Genomic DNA, 24,624 nt, shown 5'->3' with positions numbered 1-24,624 from the left:
TTTTTTTTTAAAAAAAAAAAAAAAAAAAAAAAAAAGGCAGAGCAATTTAGACTTGGTACAGAGAAGAAATGTCCTTTACACTGGTAAGCTATAAAGCCCCAGGTATTTTGCTTTGTCTGTCTGTATAATATGTTCTTCCCTGTTACATGTTACAATCTAATGATGAGCCAAAGGGAGAGCTATGCTCTAACTTGGGCAGTCAGGTTTTTAAAACACAACTGGATGGTACAAAGATACCTGTTCTTGCTGCTTAAGTTTTTGACCAAGAATCAGTCAAGCAGTAGTACTGTTGCTTCCAGCTGTCAAGAAGTGCTTAATTTGTCTAGCTATGTACTACAACAATAGAAGCAAAATGTAGCTATTCAGGATTTGGGGCAAAGCTCTTAGGTATACTAGTCACCATATTTTACCCTTCATTGTCTTAATTTTATTAGGCTTATGTCATCATAACTGTCTCTTTTGTAATTATTTTCATAACAAAAAAACACAAACAATTATGAACTATGTGCAACTGCGGTAAGTCAGACATTGCATCTTTTAAATTCACTATCTTGAAATAAAATTATAAAATAATTCAAGAACCTGGGGATAAAGTGAATAATTGGATAATTGAAGTCCAATTCTCTGTGGAATAGCTACTAAGATGTCTAGTTACTAGACATAGCTACTAGATGACTAGTAAAATGGGACATCAAAGCTAGGAAAAATACCTAAAATTAATTTTGTTGTTACACAGTTACTTACTAATTAAAAATAATAAACATAACATGGAAAGTACCTTTGATTTAGCTCTTAATGTTTCTCAGCACTTAAATAATATGCATTAGGCATCACCTAGAACATGGTTAGCTTGCAAGGTATGATTTTTATTTAAGGAAAAATATAAGCTATTATATCGTTTCATCTATCTCAGTCTATGGTCCTTCTGGTAACTGTGGGCCACCAAATGATGTCTTCTAAAACACCAATAGATTAGATGAGTTGTCCAGACTTCTCAAGCAGTTCTTCACTGAAGGCAGACCTCAGAGAATCATTGTGGTAAAATGTTTTCTTCATTCTTGCATGTCTATCATACCTTTACGCTTGATCTGATTGAATAATTTTGGCAACGAAGACTGTTTGTCTGTAAGGAGGAAAAATAGCTTTTGTTATACCTGTTCCATCAAAAGAAGAGCCTGTGCATATAGATAACAGAGTTGAAGATGAGAGCAATGGATCTCTGAAACTTTTACACATCCTGAGTTAGATTTTAAAACAGTTTTAAAACGCAACGGATGTGTACGTTTTAATGCACTGGACTATACTTAGCTGATACTGAAAAATCCAACATACTGCTTCTAGACATAGAAGTCTTCTTATTCATCTCTTTCTGTGTAGTCTGAGTCAATTTTTTTATCATCTGCACAAGTTTGGCAAAATGTATTCTACAAATCAGGCATATATAACTAGATGGTGTTTAACAACCTAATTTACATGTATAAGTATAGTCATGTATTATATTGTATATATATATATACACATAGACATACACATTTTGTAGTACTGCTCTCTGTCTGTCAATTAGCATAACTCATACCTTGTGCTCTGTCTTTTTAGTACATGAAAGTTGCTTTTAAATAGTATTAACTTTGTAGATACAAGAATGTTCAGAATTCTTTTGGATTCAGATTCCTAATTAATGTTGCTGGGGTAGATGAACTGACCTTCTTTTGGAAGCACTGTATAGGTTGCTTCCATGCCTGCATAGATGTGATCCGTGACATGGCAGTGCAGTAGCCATATTCCAGGGTTCTGTGGGATCATTTCCACAGTTTGAAATGTCCCCGGGAACAAATCAAAGACATCTGCCCTGTAAACTCCTGTTTGCTTCCAGATGAGAACAAGCAATCGTTAAACAGTGTGGCATAACCAGATGGCAGTAAAACAAACTACCCTTTACTCATACTCCCACCAAACTTTTAATCACACCTGAGTAAAAAGATATCTACTGTATGTCATTTCTATAGAAGAGTTTTTCTATACTCACTTTGTGCTTAAAATATGAATAAAATAGAAACTAAGTGGAAATGAAGGTTAAAAAGTGCAGTTGTTCTCATATCACAGTCATGAAAATACTAAATTTCTTGTTTAATCCAGAGTGTAGATTTAGGTGAGATATAAGAGAGAAATTCTTCACCATGAGAGTGGTGAGGCCCTGACCTAGGCTGCCCACAGCAGCTGGGGCTGCCCCATCACTGGTTGTGCCCAAGGCCAGGCTAGATGGGATTTGGGTAGCCTGGGCTGGGGGGAAGGGTCGCTGCAGGGCATGTGAGTGGGTGGGCTTTAAGGTCCCTTCCAGCCCAAACCAGTCTGTGGTTCTGAAATTCACAGCTGCTTTGTCAAAGCAACTTGTGAAATTACCAGCCAAAAAACGCTACTGGCAGATGGATCTGGTTTTTGTGTCTTGATCAAATACAGGTTTGGGGCATGAAAAGACTTGATGGTCAAATTACAAGTCTGCTGCTTAATATTGTAACATCTGACTTTTCAAAAATGGTGATGCTTCCTGATCTTTGCTCTACCTCTTATACTTAACATGGCAAGAAATGAATGGAAAGAACCAGTTACCTTATAGTCAAAGCTGTGGCCATGGAAATGTGCTGTGTGAATATCTATTTCATTGCCCATTCCCATCAAATACCAGCTTACTTTATCTCCAACGTGCATTGTAAGACCATGTAAATTTCCAAACACTTTTCCATTAATGGCTAGAAAGAAGGAACAAGAAAACAAGAAAAATAAAAAAGATTTTGTTTCTTGTTATTCTCAAGGCTTTAAGAGAGTATGAGAGTTGAAAGCTACTGCCAGGCAAAAGAGGCTGCTTTGAATGGCATGGTATGTATATATATATTATATTATATATTGTATATATAATATATATATAAGTATATATATAAGTATATATATATTATATATTATATTATATTATATTATATAGATAGATAGATATTTTATATATCTATATTATATTATATATCTATCTATATTATATTATATAGATAGATATAGATATAGATATATATTTTTTTTTTTTTTTTAATGAATTAATGCATTGTTATCTTACCAAAAGAGAGAGCATATTATGATTGGGTCTGTTTGTAACTTCCACACATAACTAGAAAGCAAGAGGTAGTTAAAAGTAAAATGATTTACTTTACACCAATACCTGTGCTACAGTTCTTGAAGGCCTGCATTTCCTATGGCTCTCAAAAAGGGTAAGCATTATGAGGACACACTTTCAGGACGCATATTACCAACCTATTCAGATTAGTTGCTGGCATTAAATTTCAAATTTGCTTTTTACTCTTTTTGTCCTCAACATTTCAACATGGACTTTTTATTATTTTTTTATAGATTAAAAAAGGTCATTCAATGGCAGCAACAATATTTTCAAATAGTGTGAGTGAAATTTTTCAGGCCTTCCACCCTGTAACTGGAAATTCAGGAAGATAAGAATGTCAAATTTATATGCAGTACTTTCGAACGCATAATTTTATGGTGTTTCCAGAGTTAGGCCAACTAAATTGGGAAACGTACCATGCATTTTGTTGCTTTCAAGGAATTCCTCATCCTCTTTGTCAACATGGTGTGGGTTGGTAGAATAGGTTTTAATGTTTTCATCCAAGTACCATGACTCATTTTCATCAAAAATCATAAACAGAAGAGCAAATTGAACTTTCTTTTTAGTATGAAATGATGGCAAATAATGCCTATGACACACAACAAGTGTGCCTATTAATCCACTGTAAGTGTCCTGAAATTAAAAAATAAATAATTTTAAGACTAATAAAAGCAGAAACATTTTTTTTTAATGACAAACATGAATCCTCTTGTTATTTTTACAGCTGTTGTTACCTGACAATAAAGGTAGTCAGTGCCAGACAAATAAGGTTATTTAATCATTGTTACGTGTGGGTTAAGTACAATGGACTATGGAGAAAAACTATCTTTTTAATTTCTTGCTTGAAATAAATATTTATTCCGTTTTAATTTCTTTCTTTTTTTTTTTTTTTTTTTTAAATTCTTTTTAAGCTTTAGTGTTTTTCAGCTGTTTTCCGTTAAAAACATTTCACACAGTTGATATTAAATAACCTGGCACTCTTCCATTTATGTTTATTGAGACACCACTGTGAGTAAACCCTGGCTTTCAGCTGAGCCCCATGTGGCTGCTCACTCATTCTCACCATGGGATGTGGGAGAGAACTAGAAAGATAAAAGTGTGTTGATATAAAGACAGTTTACGAAGTAAAGCAAAAACTGCATATGCACACAAAGCAAAATGAGCAGTACATTCACCACTCCCCAGTGGCAGGCTGATGGTCAGTACTGCCAGGACAGGCGGGCTCGTTCATAACAGTTCCTGGGGAAGACAGGCACCATCGCTCTGAGCATCCCACCTCCCCCTCCACAGCTTTTCTTACAGAACACGGCCCCATCTGATACAGAATCTGCTTTTGGTCAGCTGAGGCCAGCTGTCCTAGTTGTGTCCCTGCCAGCCTTTTGTGCAACCCCAGCTTCCTGGCCGGCAAGGCCATGTGAGAAACGAACACCTCTGTAGGTAGTTCTCAGCAAAAGCTAAAACATCGGTGTGTTACCAACACTATTTTCCATCATTACTCCAGAACAAAGCACCATGAAAGCTACTGTGAAGAAAGCTAACCGTATCCCAATCAAAACCAGGACAGACACACAGGAAAGAATACATTACTTTCTATTAAAAATGATTGCTCATATTAAGTTAATGGATGCTTGTGTGAAAAAGGCAGATTTATGTTCCGCCATTCTGTTAGTTTTTCCACACATGATTGCTGAGATATTGAGGGAGCTATAAAGTGATATCTTTAAAAATAAAATATTCATGACGTGATCTGTATGAGTAGCAGGGGACTATGACTTTCAAATTCTGCCCTTACTTTCTTGCATTATTCAAGAGGCCTTTAAATTCAAAGGTATCATAATAAGGGAACAACTTTACAGAGAAAGCAGAGAAAGTGTCAGACTTGTCTCCCTTTCACTGTAAGTATATGAATGCTGAAGTCACGGACAAAATATTTTAGACTGATACTAGTAATATACCTTAATGATGTCCACCGTTGAATGGTATGCCCATGCAATACATTGTGGATCACCTCTCTCAGAACCAGATCTTGCTGGTATTTTCCAGATGTACATTTTTGTTTCACCTGAATTAAATAAATAAATATTGATGAATTTTAGATTTTTTCTGTGTGCTGATCTGTAAAAAGTCCTGAAACAGGTATTATCAGGTATTATCTCCATTTACAGTTTATATTGGTCTTGATCTTCCTCTTCCCTTACTGCATTGCCTAGCTTCTTATTGTTAGTTGTCTTCTGCAGATCACTGAAATTTCTTCCCAATATTCTTTTGTGTGGCTGCACTGTCCAGTTTACCATACTGAATAATAAAAAAAAAAAACGTATCTTTTGTAAATATCACAATAACTTTTAAAATAATAGCCAGCACAAGCCATGCTCTCCCTCTGTAGACACACCTGTTTGCTGTCTTAAAAGGTACAACAAAGTCATGTCAAAAAATTACTGATTTGTCAAGGAATAGGATATATAGCAATAGTTATGAAGGGCATTTTAATTGCAGACATATCAGCTTCAAAATGTAAGAATCTGAGGTAAAAACAAAACAAAACACAAAACCAAGAAAACCAGAACTCCAAGGTATTTCCTGCTGTCCTGAAAGAAAAGCTTGCTAAACCTTACTAGGCTTGCTGTTACCTGTTGGAAATAAACAAGGGTGCTTTGATACCTGGGTTGGTTACAGCAACAACAGAACTGTCTGTTTTCACTCCATGAGCATGTATAGAATAAGGTCTTGATGCCAGGTTCTTAAAAACTATTGTAATTCTGTCTCCAGTATTGGACATAAGCAGTGGCCCTGTTGTATTGAAAAGAAAGATTAAGCTGGTTTTACAAATGATCAGACCAGAGAGAAACAGTTTAGGGTGTTGAAATACACAACAACCTTGATATATAATCGTAATTCAGCTACAAACTAGACATGAATAATGTGCATTCACTATGATATTATAATTTGAGTAGTTGAAGCTAGGCATCTAATTAGAGGCCTGCATCTTAGAAGCTCTGACCACTTTCACAAGTACTATGTATTTGAAGTCAGCTTGGATGTTGGTGCCCAAAATGCCAGCTTTGAAAACAATGGCCTGTGATCAGGCAGCAAACCAGATTTTTTAATTTATTTTTTTTTTCTTTTGTAAAGCAAGCAATGTTATCTTGCGAGAAAAGCACTGTAATATGTAAATAGCAATTCCATGTGGCTTTAGGCACTTTGTGTGGCTAGGACCATACTCAGTATTGTTCAAGTAGTGTCCGCTTGTTTCGTTCCTCTGCATTTTTTCCTCAGTTCTGTAACTGAACTTCATGATGACTATACCTTGAATTTCCAGGTGATGCTCCCCCTCTGCTCTGTTTTTGGGAGTACTGAATGTCTGATCAGTGTACTCGCGATATACTACCTTTTTGTACTTTGAGCCAATGAACTTGTCTTCTTTATTTAAAAACGTATTGCCAGGGCTGCAAACCAAACCAAACCAAAATAATAAGAATTAAAAACAAAACAAAACACAGAAAATAGACATGAGAATATATCTTACATTTCTTCATGTATTTTATACCTTCTTTTGCAGGTTGTTTAATTAACCATCAAACAAAAATCTAGCTCAGTGGAACAGTACTCTCACAGGATCTCACAGGCCACTGGTGTCTTCAACATGAAAACACTCTGTTAGGCTGGGAGGTCACTTAACCCACAAGAGAATAAACACACCGTAGATAGACTGACTACAGTGGTTGAGAGAATGCTGAGTGGTTGGCCTAGGAGGTGACTCAAATGACAAGGTCATCCAACAACGTGCATACTGAAAAATAAAGTCTTCAGCAACTTCTATTGATCTGAAATGAGGCCTAAACTTGTAAAGCGTACATGCCTTGCTGAACTGAAACATGAGGGATTGATTCTCTGCTGAGATCATGGCGTTGGAGAAAGAAAAAAAAAAATAAAAAGCCAAGTAACAGCATAGTCCATACTACTGATGTTTAGGACTATGAAAGAGTTCTCTATGGCATGCAGGACAACGAAATCTTCTGTCAGGCTGGACATATATACATGTATATATAGACACACACACATAACTAAGTCAATAAGCACATATAGACAGAATCTACTTAATGCTCAGTTGAAGCTATATAGGCAGAAGGGTCACACACAAACTCATCAGTTAATTATTTATCCTCTTCTGCTAATTGGCATGAATTATTAGATCCTATCATTTCACTCTCAGCGAGATGCAAATACTGGGAATAAAACAACAAGTTTACAAGCTTCACCGTAAGTAGATTCTGTCATGAACTTAACATCTCATCTTGTGTAAGTTAAAGAAATAAGGGGAGTGAAAAGAAACCTTATTCAGAGTTCAGATAAACATGAGACAAACAACCATGACATCATATAATTAATCATCAGGCAAAGCTGTCATCTTATTTACAACTTATTGAATAATTTAAGCATTCCACAGCAAGGACTGTATCAGCATCAGTAAGTAACAAACACACATGCAATATCCAGGATCCAATAAATCCTGCAGCTGCCACACATAATATTTGTGCTGGACCATTTCATGAATATTATGATGTCTGTCTTTCAGTTATATGACAACATTACTGGAAGGACTACAAATTCAAGTGAGCCCTAAAAATGTATATGCAAAGAAAATGTGTATGGAAATGCTTGGATTGCAAGGAGGAAATTGTTCACAGGATAAGTTGTTTGCTTTTTCCCATCTTTTTCCCCTTGTGTACGTTCCAACGTACCTTTCCTGATGATACTGGTGCCGCTCAAATTCCCATGTCCTGTTAGGAGAATAGTCCCATTCAACTTCCACTGCAGCAATATAGTAAGTCTTTTCATGCAGATATAGGGATGGATTCACATTCCACCAATGGCATTGTTTCACTTCATATTTCTGTTTCATGCCCCCTGTGTAGTGATCTGTCGTCAGGCATGACACTTCAAAAACTCCTAGAGATTGTACCAGAAACAAAGACTTGAAGACAAAAATCTGTTATTGTATCTCTTGAAACTGCATTATCTGTTTTGGTTTAAAATTTAGAGACCAAAACACAGGCTATTGATCAAGGAAGATTGAGATTCTTTATGTAACATGATTACTTGTAGCAACATAATTCAACACAGACATAGAAGCTAGGAAAATCAAGACTTTAGGGTTAGAAGCTTACATACAGTTTACACACTATGCTGTATTCCAAGGATCAAAATACCTCCTACTTAGAGTTTCTATCTAAGCATAAAATGCTCATAAGAAAGTACTTCACAGTACCATGGAGGCAAAAAAATGTGTTTGTTTTTTTTTTTTTGTCACATAGTTTTATGTACATAGACAAGACTGTCACCAACATGTGAAAGAAAAAAGGAAGAAATAAGAGCCTGCTTTAAATTGTTTGAGTCCACCATTCTGCAACCTTTGGCACATAAGGACACCTTCCTGCAGGTAGGCATGGCACACCAGAGCTGGAAGAGTGACTGCTCCCAAAATCTGGCAAGGTTCAATGGGAAAACATGATCCTTCCTATTTGGCAGCAGCGCTATACAAGCACGTCAAAGTGCTTAGGGTAAAGAACAGGTGCCCTAAAAGGGCTGTTCTGGGCCTCATTGGGAATGTTTGCTTATTGCAAATGAGCTGTGAATTGTGGCAAGAGAACCTCTGCCAGGCAATGGCCTCCAGCAACTTTTAGGCCAATCGGAGGAAGTGCTGCAAGGAACTTCTGTAGCAACATAATACTTCTGTGTCTGGGATATAAGCTAAAAACAAACAAATAAAAACAACTAGACATTTACCTTCGGAATCAGGCTTCATAATAGCTGTGAGAAACGTATGTGGAAACAGATTTGCTGTATCCCTTCTTGTTCCTTTTGTTACAAATGTGTTTTCTGAAAAGTATATCCCATGAACATCCACTTCTGACCCCAAGCCCATCAAATGCCAGGAAACAACATTTCCTTTACACATCTCAAGACCAGGCTGATTACCATACATATAGCCATTAATAGCTGTAGAAGATTTGAGGAAGCAAAACCACTTTCATTAACACAACTTAAATCTGCAATACAAATTAAATAACACTTAAATATAATACTTAAAAATAAATAACACCTAACATGTAATGTGATGCCTTAGACTCACAAAAATACCAATAGTAAAATACTTTATCACAACAACAAAACTAGAGAATCAAATCAAGCAAAACAACTTTCAAAAACAATTTTGAACTGTTCTCACTTATTCTCGCTGTGTCTGAAGTTCTCACTGTGTCTAAAGCACAGCAAGCTAACTTGGCCACCTGCAACTTCCATTGCTTTATACCCTGTAAATGTGCTACAGCCACACAGTGGAGATAATCCAAATTGTTGTTTGTGTTAATTCTTACTAGGCTCTCCTATGCAAACCTTTCAAAGCCTGGGCCTCACAGGTACCACTGAATTCTCAGTACCAAAGCTCTGTAAACAGTAGAAATACCAGAGGGAAATTTTAGGAAGTTCACAGGCAAATGTGTTTAAAGGTTAGAAAGTATTTGCAGGACTAGGGACTAAAGATAAAAATGTTCTTTCATGTGAAACTTCAAATAATTTGCTGCAGTATCAAAAAACTCACTGTGAAGCTTGGTTCTGCCCTATTAAAGCAGTAAAGATTTTCATTGTAAGGTATCTGCAATGCTGGTAAGGGAATCCAGAATCAGACAGACACAAAATCCTCTTTTCAGCCATGTCATCTATAGGGCAGAGGTCAGTTTTCCTCTTGCTGGGGGGCTGCGTTTGCAGGGATTGCACATGGGCTGCTAAAAGTGGTACATAACAGTGCTAAATATATGACTGCTATGCAAGACACTGAACAGCTGGCATTATGTTTTGAATGGATGACCACACTGAGCTGAAATTGACTTGCATTCAAATACAGGCTTGTTCCAATGGAAAGGAATGAAGCATCTCTGCTGATATACAGTCTCCCAATCTCCACTATGAAATCACAAAACTGAAACACAAAACTGTAGAAAAGAAGCACTTGACTAGCTAATTGTAATAAATAATTTTCTTACAGTGCATTTTGTTAGACTCCTGGAAGTGCTCATCATCTTTGTCAATTTTACTAGGATTTAACGTAAACATCAAAATATTGTCATCCAAGTACCAGCTTAGATTCTCGTCAAATACAGTGGCAAGTAGAAAAAACTCCCTGTTCACATTTTTCTGTTGAGAAGAAATAGCACAAAGAAAAATAGAAATGAGTGAACAGACGATGTCAGGAAAAAAAAGAAAAATCTGTGGAAAAAAAAAAATCAAACGCATATAACAATTTGAGAATAATTAAAAAACTGGAGAAGATGCATATATTGATTCTTCATTCGGACAACCTCAAAGCTATCTAACTGCTGTATCTGGTGGGTAGGTATCTTCTGCTAATGCTCTTTCTACCAGCAGAAACAGCGTCCAGAATTTAATTCATATTTTGGCCTTGAAAGCCTCTAAACTTAATTCATTCTCCTCCTAGTTAAGACTTGAAGGCTGGTGATTATTCACTGTGATAATGTTTTTTACAGTACAGTGTCTACTTAACTGGGACCAAACTAATTTCCTTTTTTTTTTTTTTTTTTTTTTTAATTAAAACAAAATGCACTTCTTTTCATTTTATGTATTCCCCTCAGCAAATGAGTGAGATAGTGATGTGGAGGGAGGTGGTCATTAGTCATTAATGTGGCAGGCCCTGTGGGCCCAGTTTAAGAAGATAAAACAGATTCAGTTATGATGATGCAAATGATTCCAGTTTTTTTCTTCTTTGACTGACCTGTTTCCCAGAAGGAAGTAGAGTTCCTTTCCTGCACACCAAAAGTGGACCCACAAGGCCAGAATTGGTGTCTTTGACTGCATCCACAGCTGAGTAATAGAGCCAGGTTAAACAGTCAGGATCTTGGTCTGTGGGACCCACATCTTCTGGTATGTTCCACTCATATGTATATGTAGTACCAGGACTAACATGGGAAGCTCGAGATTCACTATCTGTTATAAAAATCAATATTAGGATTTAAGCCCAATAAAACTTGTTTGTTTTGCCACCTTTAATGCATTAACATATATGCCAACTTGTTCTCTGGTGCTTGCAATGTCCCTGTCCACAGGCGCACCTCTGGAGGCAGCACGGTACAGTGCCCCCTCGTTGTTCTTGCGGTAACTCACACCATGAGGCTGGATGCTGAATAGGCGGCTGGCATTGTTTCGGAAAGTCACCCTGATGCTCTCACCCACTTCTGCCTTGATAATGGGTCCTAGAAAAGAGCACATGGTCTAATTACAAGGTTTTCGTATCAAGTGATGTAGTGATTAACACAAATTCATAGGAATGACTGTCTGCTTTTCCTGCCACAAGAAACTGCCCCTGAGCTTATGCAACCACAAACCAGGTTCCTGCCATATGGCCCCAATCTCATGGCACCCCAGCTGCAACTGGAGTGCTCACCTCCCAGTTTCTCATGAAGGCCTGATACAACACAGGACAGTTCCTCCCTTTCTAAAGGGATCTACAGACATTAGTACCAACCTCAAACTCATCCCAAAGCCCTGCCAGAATCAGGCAGGTTATAAATAGGGCTAGATCTCCATAACCTTGCCTTGAAATGCATACCTGACCTTTGGTGACCATGGCATATTCCCACAGACATGGGGCCACCTCAGCATTGTCTTCAGGAGCTTTTCTTACACCCTGAGATGTCTGTTTGAGGAAGCCACAGGCACCAGTGTCCACAGGAGGAAGGGAATGCCAAGGAGGGAAAAGGTGGAGGGGCACTGTTGGCCAGCCATTGGAAGCGATACTTTACTGTGAAAAGCTCTTGATGTGAAATCATTCTAAATGTCTTACCTAAGAGTCCAAGGTGTACTTCCTCTGGGATCCTTTTTTTCTGTTCCGTGAAAGTACCATCTGTGTATTCCTTGTAAATGGCTTTTTTATAAGAGCCACCAATCCGTGTCTCACTTTGCTCAAAAAAAATCTGAGATTCACTGTGTGAAAGAAATTGTAATGGATGCAAACAGTTAAGTGATAATGCTCAGCTTTATAAAGGCAGTCAGGACCTCAATCCTATTCTCTAACATATCAAATACTGAGATTGTCTTCTGAGTCTCCAGTCAGTGATCTCAGCATGCACTTATACATAGTTCCATATAAGGATGTGCAGGAATCCATTATTCTTCACCAATTTTTCTTTAAGGGAAAGACATTCTGCTATGTTGCCCTTATAAACCAGCATGAGAGTCATCAACAAAGATTTCTAACTGACGTTTTGTAGCCTTAAGTCTACTCTTCCAAAAGTTCTTTTTATTAACAGTTATACATACTTCAACAGTATATACAAACACAGAGAATATGTAACATCTAAGCAGAAATTATGGAGATTTAGTGTACACTTTTACTCTTGAAAAAAAAAAAAAGGGACCTTTCAATGTTTTACAAGCAGGTCAGGTGTGGAGCAGATAAGTATTACTAGTATTACTTAACTCATTTCAGTGAATAAAAAGCAGAGGAATCAATATATTCAGTGACTCCATCCAGATCTTAAACATACAGACAGAGAGCAAGTGGCAAAGCCACCATGTACAAACGATTTGCTGGTTGAGATGAAGTTATCATGGATTTTCATCATGTAAGGTGCTGACCATGAACTCCAGCTCTCTAACTCAGAGTAATCAACCAACTTGAAATGTCAAAGGTGATCGTCTACATATGACATTAATTTTAATCTTTATCCCAGTGAAATTACTAACATTACAGGAAGATGTATATTAAGATTACAAGGGAAGGAATGGTCTTGATTTGTTTGGATATTTATCTCAGCATTAATAATTAAGCAGAGCAGAGAAATGAGAAATTCTGGTTAGAAGTAAATTCTAGCATAAGGCTTACCTTGTTTAGCATGCTCTATCAATTCTGCTTGAAAGTTAAACTTCTCCACTAGAGACATTTACCTGTCAGTAATTAATTCTTGTCCTGTAAAATGATTCATTGCAGATGGGCCATAATTCCAGATAATCTCTTCAGCAGCAATGAAGTACTGTCTTATCTTTGCACTCTCATTCTGATCTGTTGTGTATTTCCTACAATCTTTTACTGTAAAAAGGGCCTGCATACCACCTGGAAAAAAGTAAGGAGGTAGAGAAAACTAAGAAGAAACTACACTTTATTTTTCTTCCCATGCTTCTAATAGTTTCTTCTTTTCCCTGGAGGATTCCCATACCATTGATGGATATACAAATCACAAATAAAGAACAGGTGAATGATATAAAAGCATGTAGACCAGCTGAGCAAGGCTATAGAGTTATGACCATAGTGTCTATGGTAGGTAGACAGGTGTGGTGAAGGGAATTCTGCTTGTAAAGATACAACTAACAGGGTAGTTACAGAAAAGATTAGGTCGGAGTGAAAACAGTGTACTGTTAGATGGCAGTGAACTGAGGCTAAGTACTACAAGATGAACCACGTTTCCTTTAACTCTAATCAATGGTTTATTTGTGAAACTCCTGGGTCTCTGCACTCTCGGAGAAAGATCCATTAACAAATGTCCTTTACAAATAATAATAAAAAAATAATAATTTAAGGTACAAATGATACCAAATAAATAAATAAATAAATAAAGAGAGAGAGAGAGGCTTTTTACAGCTATATATTGAGCTATCTATTGAGATATCTATCTATATCTATCTATTTAAGTATTGCCTATGAAGTTTCAACCACTTCAGGATACTGCTTCATGTGGTAGTTAACTCCAAACTTATGTCCCCTGTAGTTGAAATCGTAGGTTAAACATACTCCTTTCTATATCAGAATTTTCAGATCTTGGAGCATGATTTTGAGTTCTGTGTTTATTTCCACTTTTGTGGCAAAGACTTCTGTTACTCACTTAGAGGGATATAAGATTATATATCAAGATCATATGGAAGCGTGGGATTAGCTTCTAAGTATTTCATAATGTTAACAAACAGTGGAAATACAAGAAGATACAAGGAAGACAAGTGCAGATCATCTTTGATAATTAGCCAATGTACTTTCCAGAACACGTCTTTGTCAGCAGCTAAGTTAACCTGTCTGTCCTATGCCCTTGCCCAAATATGGGATTAGTGCCAACTTTTTTTGCTGGCAAACAGAAAACTGTGATCAGTTACTTTCAGTAAGAGGCAAACATTATGATATCATTTGTCTAAAGCTTAAGTTTGCAAAAGTATCTAATACACTTTTAGGCATTTCAGGTGTTATGAGAGAGAGCTTTGTTACCTAGAGAATATCATTTGGCATATAACCATGTCAGGAGTCATGCTAAAAAGACTCATTCAATTGGTAGCTCAAGCTGGGGTAAATAAAATAAAAAAAAAAAAAAAAAAAATCCCTGTAACTTATTCTTTACCTTCAATATGGTCATTCACTTGGCAACTCAGCAGCCATTCCCCAGGACTCCTTGGTATCATGACAGCATCAATAAATGTGGCTGGGAAGAGGTTGATGGTGTCAACTCGATGATGCCTTTCTATTAAGGTCTGTCCATGAAAGTAAACTGAATGGATATCAGCTTCATTACCCATGCCAAAAAGATGCCATTTTACCTTATCTTCCACACACATTGTGAGATCTGGGAGGTATCCATACACATACCCGTTGATGGCTTGAAAACAAACAAACAAACATAAAAGGTTATTTATTCATAGAGTTAAGAATATTTAGTTCAAAAATGGGTGTCATACAATCATTGCTCTTCGGGATAGAAAGACGTTCAAAACAAAATATTGAACCTTTGAAAGTTAAGCATATCAGACACACTTTATCTTCACATCTCTCTGTAGTTCTTGCTGTCATTCTGGAATCCATGTCAGAGCCATTTACTGTTAGTTTCTTTGTTGAAACTAACAGTAAAAACTGTTTTTCTAAACTGCAATGTTATATAGCATAGAGTTTTGGACTTAGAAAAAAAAAATCTTATAACTGTTTAGAATTGCTGGGAAATTATACTGCCAAAAAAGTACTGGCAAAATTTTTAGTATGTATGAATTTTGTATCACAATTCCAAAGGCTGAATTGTAAAATACCTGACATCATTTTTTTTTTTTTTTTTTTTTTTAATTTAAAAGAAGCTTAAATTCTCCAAGAAAGAATTGTTCTGCTTAAAAAAAAAAAAAAAACACTTTAAGAGGGACAACCCATAAAAAACAATACTTCATATAAATGACAAGTGGCATTAATATAAAGTTCTCTCACAGTGCATTTTATTGCTTTCCTGGAAGTCCTCATCATCTTTGCGAACTTTGGAAGGCTCAGAACAGTATGTCTTGATATTATCCTCTAGATACCAACTGAGATTTTCATCAATCACAGAGAACATAAGGATAAACTCAGCATCAATGTGTTTATCACTGCCCTCATTCATTGTACCTGAAAAAGAAAGCAGTATATTCTTTGGCAACTGACATCTTTTCAGTTTTAAGTGTAGTATCTGTAAGGCTGGTTAATGTTTACTTGATATTTTGTCACTTATCTTGAGTGCACACATTAACTTACAGACATGTTCAGAAAATAAAAAATGGTTTTGGTAGATGCCATGAAAGAACTTCACTAAGAATAAATATTGTATATGATAAGATTACAAAACATTTGTTCTTCCTATCGGTATGATCCTTTTACATTAGTAGCATGAACACATTTCACTCATATACATTTGTGGACAAAACATTCTACAAATTATATTTACCATCACACAAAATCAAATCACATCCTGTAGTATTAAAAGACAGTTAATGGTGAAGACAATAAACTGCTCTTCCAAAATTAACTTTAATCTTTTCCTCTTCCAGTAAATTATTTCATTTATATTTATCAATAGCTATATGTATTTATTTATTTGTGTTTTACCTTTCCTACAAATTATTAAAGGCCCAACAAGCCCCGAGGCAACATCTCTTGGAGCATCTATGTGAGAGTGGTAAACCCTGGTTATGCAGTCTGTATCTCCCTCAGCTGGACCTTGATCTTCGGTTACATCCCATATGTAAGTGTACTGGCTTCCAGGCTTCACAGCATCATCTCTTTTTTCAAAATCTTTGGTGTTGTCAGGATAAAAAGCACCTGAGGAATACCACACAGCCAACATTAATAGAACACATTTCATGCTGAGATATAAGAACAGCACCTTTCATGCTCTAAACTTAACTGCATGTTGCAATACCATGGATTGAATGTCTGAATACAGGTAAAAGAAATACTTAAAACCAAATGAGTAGAGCTTTTCCTTCCATTTAAGGGTTCCCTTACTTGCCTTTGATTTCCATGGGTGTGCTTTGACTAACAGAACTTTAAATTAGTCCTTAATTTATTAGGAGGGCACCATGTACTTCTGCTAAAAGGACAACAGTTCAAATATTTGTAAAAACACTTGTTAAATATTAATCTTGGAATCTGTTCTAAAACATTGCACATGGACCTAAGGAATTCAGGTGTTGCTGAAATAACAGCAACAGGAAAAAAAATTTGAACATTGTAGCAAAAATTGCATATATTACTACATAACATGCTGTTCTGCTAACAAAATGTGTCCATATCAAGTCACATATTAGATCTAAAGAAAAACTTCAAAAAATACTAGAAGTTAGGCTGCTATTTCATATTTTTTTCCTACTGAAAAATTTTCAAAAACTACTTTTGGCATAATGTTATATTCTCAATAATTCACACCCTGCTTTTAAGGCCTATTAACAAGCTTCTAGTGGCTACATTCTGGTGCAGTCTTGTTTGCAGTTAATAGTATTGAAATAAATAAAATTCTCATTGGGGTGCAGAGTGAGTTGTCAGGCTGCAGCCTAGCTACAACATGTACTCACACTATATCTAGTAGCTTTGAAGGAGGAAACTAGAATCATCATAGTATTTCCTCAGGATGGATGAGTTGCTGTCTCTGACAGATGACATTTGTACTTACGGTTTGCTGTATGTATAAAAGATGCTGCAGAAACACTGTTAGAATTGAACAGAAGAGAATGCTGTGACACTTTTCTGCCTATAGATCTCCAAGGAATCTACTGATTTCAGTGAAACTAGAGCAATGTTCCACAGCCTGAAATTTCCCCACTACTGCCAACAACAAATCACCACTAATCCCAATAGCATTCCTACAATACATCTTAAAGTGTGTCAGTCTTCTATATCATGAATTGTACAGCTGTACACCATTGTACAGTTGTAGCTGTTTCTCCGTCAGGTGCATCTTGTATAAAATTTATACAAAAAGCATTAGGAATTTTGAATCATAAATTATCACCTTTAACAGCATTTTCTTTATAACACTGTTAGTTTTTCCTTCAGATACCCTCAATACCTGTGGCCCTACATTACCCTTAGTTCAGGTGAAATGTTGATTTAAAATTGCCTTCTTTATGAATTCCACTTTTGGCTTTGTATTTCACTCTTGAAGAAATACCAAAATTCTTAATCAGCTCCTATTTTAAACTGAGTGTGTTTTGTTTCAAAACTTTATTTAATTAAGCACTTGTCTCTTTAGTGATAGACTATCACACTCAGAAGAATGGTTAACTTCTGATAAATTCTGACACAAAACGGACTCAAGCTTACCTTCATTTTCCTTTGTGTACCTTACACCATGTGGATGTAGTGTGTAGCTTCTGGAAGCAAAGTTTTTCAAGTGAATAATAATAGAGTCTCCAACTTCTCCCTTAATAACAGGGCCTAACAAACCCAGCCAGGAAGGTTTCTCAACTATTACATCATATAAACTATTTGTGTACTGAGTGTAGACAGCCTTCTTATAAATGCTTCCTATCCTATGTGGTCCTTTTTTGAGAAAGACTTCAGCCTGCCTGTAAAGAAAATACACAAACACATCTGTAGTGTCAGATATTAATTTTATATTTAAATGGTGTTAATTAATAGGGTGTCAAACAAGAAAAGGCCTCTATAGCGCTGTGCACAACTACATCTGTCTCTAGGAGCAAATGCGTTTCTTACCCTAAACTCAATGTGATTTCATGTTCCCAGCAGTCATACTGTGAAACAAGTTAATAGTGCACCAAAACGCAAAGTGTTCCCCACAACGGAACACTTGCTCCTCTTGAGCCCACAGGGATGCATTATTTGTACATATGCAAACACAGATCTGAAGTGTAATTAAAAAAAAAAAATAAAAAAAAAAATTCAGTGCAGAGCTCTGTGAAACTTGGAGAGCATAAACTTGCTTGCAAAGGCTAAGTTACTGAAGTCTGAGTGCACCAAGATTTCCAGCCACAATTTAAATCAAGGGAATATATTATGACCCTTCTTGGACAATTTAAACAATTACCATTTAATTGTAGTGTTCCTTCCAGAAGCTACACTGTACTTGTCCCTTTTACCTTTCCCTGCCTCTATAAATAACATCTTCCATGCAAGCACAGCCTCATAGTTGAAGGGTTCATAAGAACAAGAATCAGAGAATCTGAACATTAGGGTAAAAGGGGCCAGCTCCACTGCAGGCATACAACCACTGAAAAACTGAATGTTTTGGGCACATTGCAGGCTGTCACAGAGCACAGAAAAGCAGTGAACAGTGTGGGCTTATCATATGAAAACACTGCTCTTCACTTTTTAGACAAGATGCCTTGATTCCACCATTTATCAGAATTACTAACCTATTGAATCACTGACGTTGTATCACATATCTCTCCATTTGAGTAAAATAAATAAATAAATAAATAAAAATAAAGAAAGAAGCATTGACTGCCTTGCCTCATACATGATGAAGTGGCAAGTTATGGCTGAGATGTTGGCTTTCACCAGAGAAAACAAACCACTGGAAATCTAATCCCTCACCTACAAACTGAGTAAAACTGTATTTTTGAGATTTTTTTTTCATTTCAGATCTATTTCTTCATTGTTTTTACTTTAGTACAGTCCTACTTCATTTTAAAGGCACTGAAAAAAAATAGAAAAAGGAACATTTTTTTCTATCTCAAAATTTTCTTTGCTGCCTTTTATATCTGAGTTTTCTTTATTGATGATCCATGTCTTCTGGGTGTTTCCCACCTCTTCACAATACTCACCCTCTGTTTCTCTTTCTCACGGACCTTCCTTGCCTCACAAGAAACACCCTATCTATGCTGCTGCACCTCTGACAAGTGAAAATGACCATTGCCAATGATGAACAACTAAAAAGGAAACTTGTGCCCAATAGGAATGTTTCAAATGTGCCAAACTTCTGAGTTTACAAGCATAAAAGAAAAAGCCTTACCATCAACACTGATACTTTGTTAATTCAAAGTAAACATCATTAGACATTTATAGCCATTTCCTTGTCTCTCCTTACTTAGTAAACATTTAATTTCAATTGATTCACAAAATAGCTTTGTCCTAGTATCCAAAGCAGGCAGTGCTGTAAAATAAAACTTGATCAGCATAAACGGTATTACTTACTCTTCTTCTGCAAAAAGCTGTCCAGAGATGATATTTGTGTTGCCAGGTGCATAGTTCCATGTTGTCTCTATGATCCCAATGTAGTACTCCCTGGTCACTGCCCCAGTTTGGCAACAGCAAGAAAACAGCATGAAATTTAGGAAGAATAACTTCATTTTTAATTCATGAACTTTGTGGAAAATGTGAAATGATGGGCACATGCAATTTCCCTTTATATATTCTGTCTTTCCCACCCCCCACCCTTTTTACTCTCCCCGTTTGCTTTGGTGAATACAATAAAAAGTTGCACAATGTCTCTCTGTGTCAAGAGTAAACAAAACATTCTGGTAACCTCGTTAGTACACGTAATCTTCAAAGGAATTTTTTCAGTTTCTGCCAACCTAGTGTAACACAAATTGCTGCTTAGATTGTTATCAGATTGTAAATCTTTCAGCTGAATTGATGATAACTAAGTTTAATTACATTATTTGTTGTCTTTATCATTGTCTTTATAGCTTGTATACTACTGAGAAAATAAGTTCTGTTAAGTCTGTCTGAAGAATGCAACTTTTTAAGTGCACTGTTAAAAGCTCTAAGTGAAAACAGCTGCCCCTAGTGTGTCTGCTCCTTGTTGACATAACTAAAAGAAAGGCAGGCCCTTTAAATGCAGACTTTCTGTTGCCTGTTAAGCTTGTTCTTTCCGAATCTACAGATCTCTTTGTTTCCCCTTTGTACAGCATTCACTAAACTGATGAGAAGGAGGACTGAGGTTACTGCTATCACGGAGGCATTTGCACACCGATGCATACTTGGATAAGCTCTTCTAACCCACCACAGTTCCCTTGTAAATATAATTTTAGCACAAAGAATGGAAAATATAGCTAGAGATAAAATGGTCTTCCAGGATTTCAAGGACTGGTCTTCAAGGATTGGAGCTGGGGGGTGGTGGGAGGGGAAGAATGTTTACTTTTCATTCCCAAGCAATTTCAGTACTACTCAAATGGAAATGAGGCTCAGAAATTCCACAGAATGAACTTTCTATGTTATCCTTCTCCTGCCCTATCACTGAGCAGGATAAGACACATTCTTCAGTGATTAAAAGCATAATAGATACTCCAAGCTCAAGATAATCTTAACTGTTACCATTATTTAAACTGACTACTCAGTGCAGAAGGCTATACTTCTGTTTTATTCAAATTCTGCACATCTTTTGTACCAGCTAGTTTAAATAATAAAAGCAACAAAATTGGACCTGAAACCTAGGACTTTTAAAAAGCACCTAACTGAAATTTGCAATAGCATTTTTTCAAGCATACATCCATTATATTATGGTTATGTCTGAAGCTTTAGGAATACCAGGCCAACTGTAAACTTGCAAATTGTAAAGACTTCTATTAAAAAAACAATTGTCAGTCTCTTGGGCCTTCTTTTTTTTTTTTTTTTTTGAACTCTGAGTACACTCATTCAAAATTATACATTTCATTGTACAGCTTAAAATATCTGTAATAACTACAATCTTCTTTGAAGCTATTTTTTTAATGCTCAGAAAAATCTTGATTTTAGTTTTTGATAAAATACTTCTATCCAGAACATAGAAGATTCAGAACATAACTAAAGTGAAACAAGTTTCCTTTAACAACATACAAAACTAAACTTTATTTACCATGATTGTGTTATACAGATAGATTACCAATTGTAATCGTAATTCCTACACAAAAGTTCAGTTGCTGACAGAAAACTGAAGTTCATAATATCACTTTTTGAAACTTTCTAAATAGCTGCATTAAATGGATAATTCTGTTTCTGTCCAAAAGACTTGAACCAAAGCCAAGTTTTTAAAATATGACCGAATCTATGATGAAATTTATGAATTTCCCAGATTGGCATCACATGCTCGGAACAGTTTCTGTAAGGATCTTTTTTCTTTCCTTTTCCACATAAGAAAGTCAGTGTTCAGTGGAAAGATTGTTTTGCTGAGGTTGTGTATGCCTCATTTGTAAATTAACTGAGGTTAAAAAATAAAATATTTACATCCTCTTATACTACTGAAATTCAAAGCCATTTCTTAATACTCAGCTAACAGTTATTCATGTACACGTGGACTGTTTAGTTTATGTGTGTTCAAATTGCCATTGAACAGAGGAGCAGAAAAAGTACATTATCAGTATCCTTGAAATCCTCTTATTTACTTGAGGGAAAAAAATATGAACTTTTCTTTGCCTTAGTCCCTTGACAACTGTGAATTACTGTTTTTTGATTTGCAGAAGAAATGCATGTTGCTTCTACTGAAAAACAAAACAGAAAGTTTTGTGTGCACAATTTTTCAATTACACCTTTTTATCAAGCCTCACCTGAACATTTAATATATGCATGTGCCTGAGCATACACCTATTATCTTTCTCCTAAGAATCTCAAAAATAAATAAATAAATAAATTGATGTGACTGAGTTTCCCATGTCTGCATTAGTATCTTCAGAGAGCGTTTGAAGAACAGAAGCCTCTCTCCTCTGGTAGACAGGGCCTAAAAAAACTGAGTACCTATCTTAATTGCTTAAGTAACAAAGCTACAGTTTGCTGTCATTAATATTATCTTGTTTTAAACCACAATACCTCATTTCTCATACTAAAGGTGTTGAAAACTTATGACTGTTATGACATAGTCCTCAAAGTTGCACTGAAAAATATAAAACTGATTTTTTCTTCAAAAATTTTCTAAAAGTGGAAATTCAAAAAATTAATATTCTGAAAAAAAAGAGGAGTTTTCTGAAAAGAAGTCTGAATGAAGGCTCACAGGGAGATTGAAATGAAACTTCACAATTTCATGATATTTCCCTAATACAAGTGATGTGTTTAGTGCTCTAATTGTGCTGCTATTCTGACTTTTAAAACCTTTGCAGGTAAATACCCTTCAAAGTTTGGTGGATCTTCATTTTTCCTCTGCCATCTAGTCTTTTCCAATGTGGATTAAAGCTGCCATCCAACATCTGAAGAATAGGGAGGGGCATTAGCAAATCATACTTCAGTGAGACTCACTTTTACCTACAAGAGGAAAATTACTCCCCAAAGTGCAAAGGTGGGTGCACTCCAGTGTCTTTTACTGCAAATGTTTGCCCACAATTATTTGAGGTCAAAAATGAGTCTCTAGACCTATTTGCAGTTGCAATGGGTTAAACAAATGATATTGCTACTCCAGACACAGCATCTTAATATTCTGACAAAATGTATGGGCTGTAATGAATAATGCTGGCATTCCTACCTCTACATTTCAGCATTAACTCCTCACTAACAGACATTTATAAATTCAGATCCACAGCTTACTTCTGGCTACACCATGGAGTATTTTATGTGTAGGTTTGAGCAGATAGCACATGCATAGGAAACCTTCAAAAGAAGGGTTACCTATCTGCCAGCAAGGTGTGATCTTTATCCTGGCTCTATGGCTTGCTTCCTCCATCTATGGTTACGGTAAAGTCTGTATTCTGCAAATGGAGAGTCAGACAGCTATGTTGTCTCAAACATCACCATCAAAGCAGTCAGGTATGTCTGGATTTCAAATCAGTTAATATTCCTTACAGGAATCCTGTAGGTTTTTTGTTTGTTTGTTTTTAGCTAATAGGCATTACTTGTTAGTGACAGCATATTTAGAACTGAATAAGGTTTGACTGATTTGATTAAGTAATTAAATTTAATTCTGCCTTAACCCCTACAAAACACACACACACAAACAAACAAACAAAACACTATTAGCCTTTGGTACTAACACCATCAATTTCAAATGAATAATCTGCCCATTTAAAAGCTGTGTTGTCAAGTTGGCCAGGGCGATGAAGATTCCAATATTTGGATTATGGATAAAGAGGGTTGCAGATTCAATATGTTCAATGAAAACATCTTTTCTTTTCATTTATGCCACCAAAATATGAGACACAAGCCTGTGTTAGAGAAGAAATGTAGATTCATATGACACAATCACAGATGAAGTAGAGACAACTGAACCTTGTCAGTGTTTAGGTAAAGCCAATAATAAGATTACTATGGAAAAAGCTGTGAAACCAGATACTTTGTGTCTTCTGTCAGCTACACTCAATATTTTTCATTATCAGAGACAGATATCATTGGAAAGTGGAGAGGGCAGATACAGGAGCAAGAAGAAGGGTTAAGTGTTTCCAGGTGTAACTTTCAGGTATTTCATTGCTCTTATCTAGCATATTAAAATCTACCTCAATAGATTCTGTTTGCCTAAAAATAAGCCTGTGTTTTTCCCATGACTGAGATGGAGTCTGAACAGAATAGTTAATTTATTTGATTTCCTCAATGAAACGGAGCTCTTCACCTTAGAAACATTTTACAATTTTAGCGTTTTTCTGCTCTGGACGTATACCCCACACATACTAGTTTTTATCCAAATAACCAAAATCTTTTTTCAATCCTTAACAAAATAAGCAGCTCCATGGTTTATAAGCATGAGCTCAGCAAGATTTTCCAAGATATTTGGTAGGAATTAATTGTTAAGTTTTTGTTTATTTGTTTGCTGTCTGTTCTCAAGCAATATCCATAAATCCATAAGAATGTGGGATAATCATTTAAGTTGTGTTATAATATGACATATATTTAAACCTATGGAAAAAAATGTGTAGTTCCACAGTCCCTATTTTGTCATCATGCCTTTTTATCATTTGCCTCTGAACATCCATGACACCCTGAATTGTCACCCAAAAGATTAGATACATTCTTAACCATCAGTAATTTCTTTATTGCTTCATTCAACTTAATAGAAACTAAACAATTAAGTTTAGCTCTATTGTTCAAATCCTACAGGAAGAAATCAGTTTTCCAAAATATTTGTCAGAGGAATATAAAGGCAAAATCTCAAAGTTATCTTGAAATAGAATTAAATTATTTAAATGTTCTATTTTTTTTTTCCTAAATATTTTATCCAGAACTGTTGCTTATAGTATGGCTTACACTTCTAACAGTGCAAATTTAATATTCAATTTTCATATGCCTGAGCTCCATTTGTTCTGATGTAACAAGGTTACATGCATTACTG

General features: G+C 35.9%; 1 protein-coding gene across 2 annotated transcripts; it reads right to left on the bottom strand.

Annotated features, from left to right (window-relative positions):
• Nucleotides 1–135: 135 nt before the first annotated feature.
• CP (ceruloplasmin) lies at nt 136–19,798 on the bottom strand. 2 transcript variants are annotated; one of them, XM_084291940.1, is made up of 19 exons: nt 19,596–19,798; nt 17,763–18,007; nt 16,050–16,262; nt 15,399–15,572; nt 14,554–14,808; nt 13,121–13,286; nt 12,018–12,157; nt 11,287–11,427; nt 10,950–11,161; nt 10,204–10,354; nt 8,948–9,160; nt 7,903–8,110; nt 6,467–6,606; nt 5,822–5,950; nt 5,116–5,222; nt 3,577–3,793; nt 2,608–2,747; nt 1,704–1,866; nt 136–1,123 (listed from the first exon to the last, which is right to left on the bottom strand). In XM_084291940.1, the coding sequence occupies exons 1-19, from the start codon at nt 19,793–19,795 to the stop codon at nt 1,053–1,055; spliced, it is 3,285 nt and encodes a 1,094-aa protein (XP_084148066.1). In that variant the 5' UTR covers nt 19,796–19,798; the 3' UTR covers nt 136–1,052. The 2 variants fall into 2 exon arrangements, with proteins under 2 accessions (XP_084148066.1, XP_084148067.1); XM_084291941.1 differs by lacking the exon at nt 17,763–18,007 and having other exon boundaries at nt 19,596–19,772.
• Nucleotides 19,799–24,624: the final 4,826 nt, after the last annotated feature.

This window comes from Netta rufina (genome assembly GCF_964035555.1).
Source record: "Netta rufina genome assembly, chromosome: 9".
NCBI classification, from domain to species: Eukaryota; Metazoa; Chordata; class Aves; order Anseriformes; family Anatidae; genus Netta; species Netta rufina.
Note: the sequence above shows the minus strand (reverse complement) of the source record. Positions and strands in the feature narration are given on the sequence as shown.

Bases quoted from the DNA above. Each gene is read 5' to 3' on its own strand.
- CP (XM_084291940.1), bottom strand. From the start codon at position 19,795: ATGTGCCCATCATTTCACATTTTCCACAAAGTTCATGAATTAAAAATG. The intron at 12,158-13,120 runs GTAAATGTCTCT...TCTTTCACACAG, and splicing joins CAAGAATTAATTACTGACAG to TGAATCTCAGATTTTTTTTG. The intron at 6,607-7,902 runs GTACGTTGGAAC...TTTGGTTTGCAG, and splicing joins CACCAGTATCATCAGGAAAG to CCCTGGCAATACGTTTTTAA.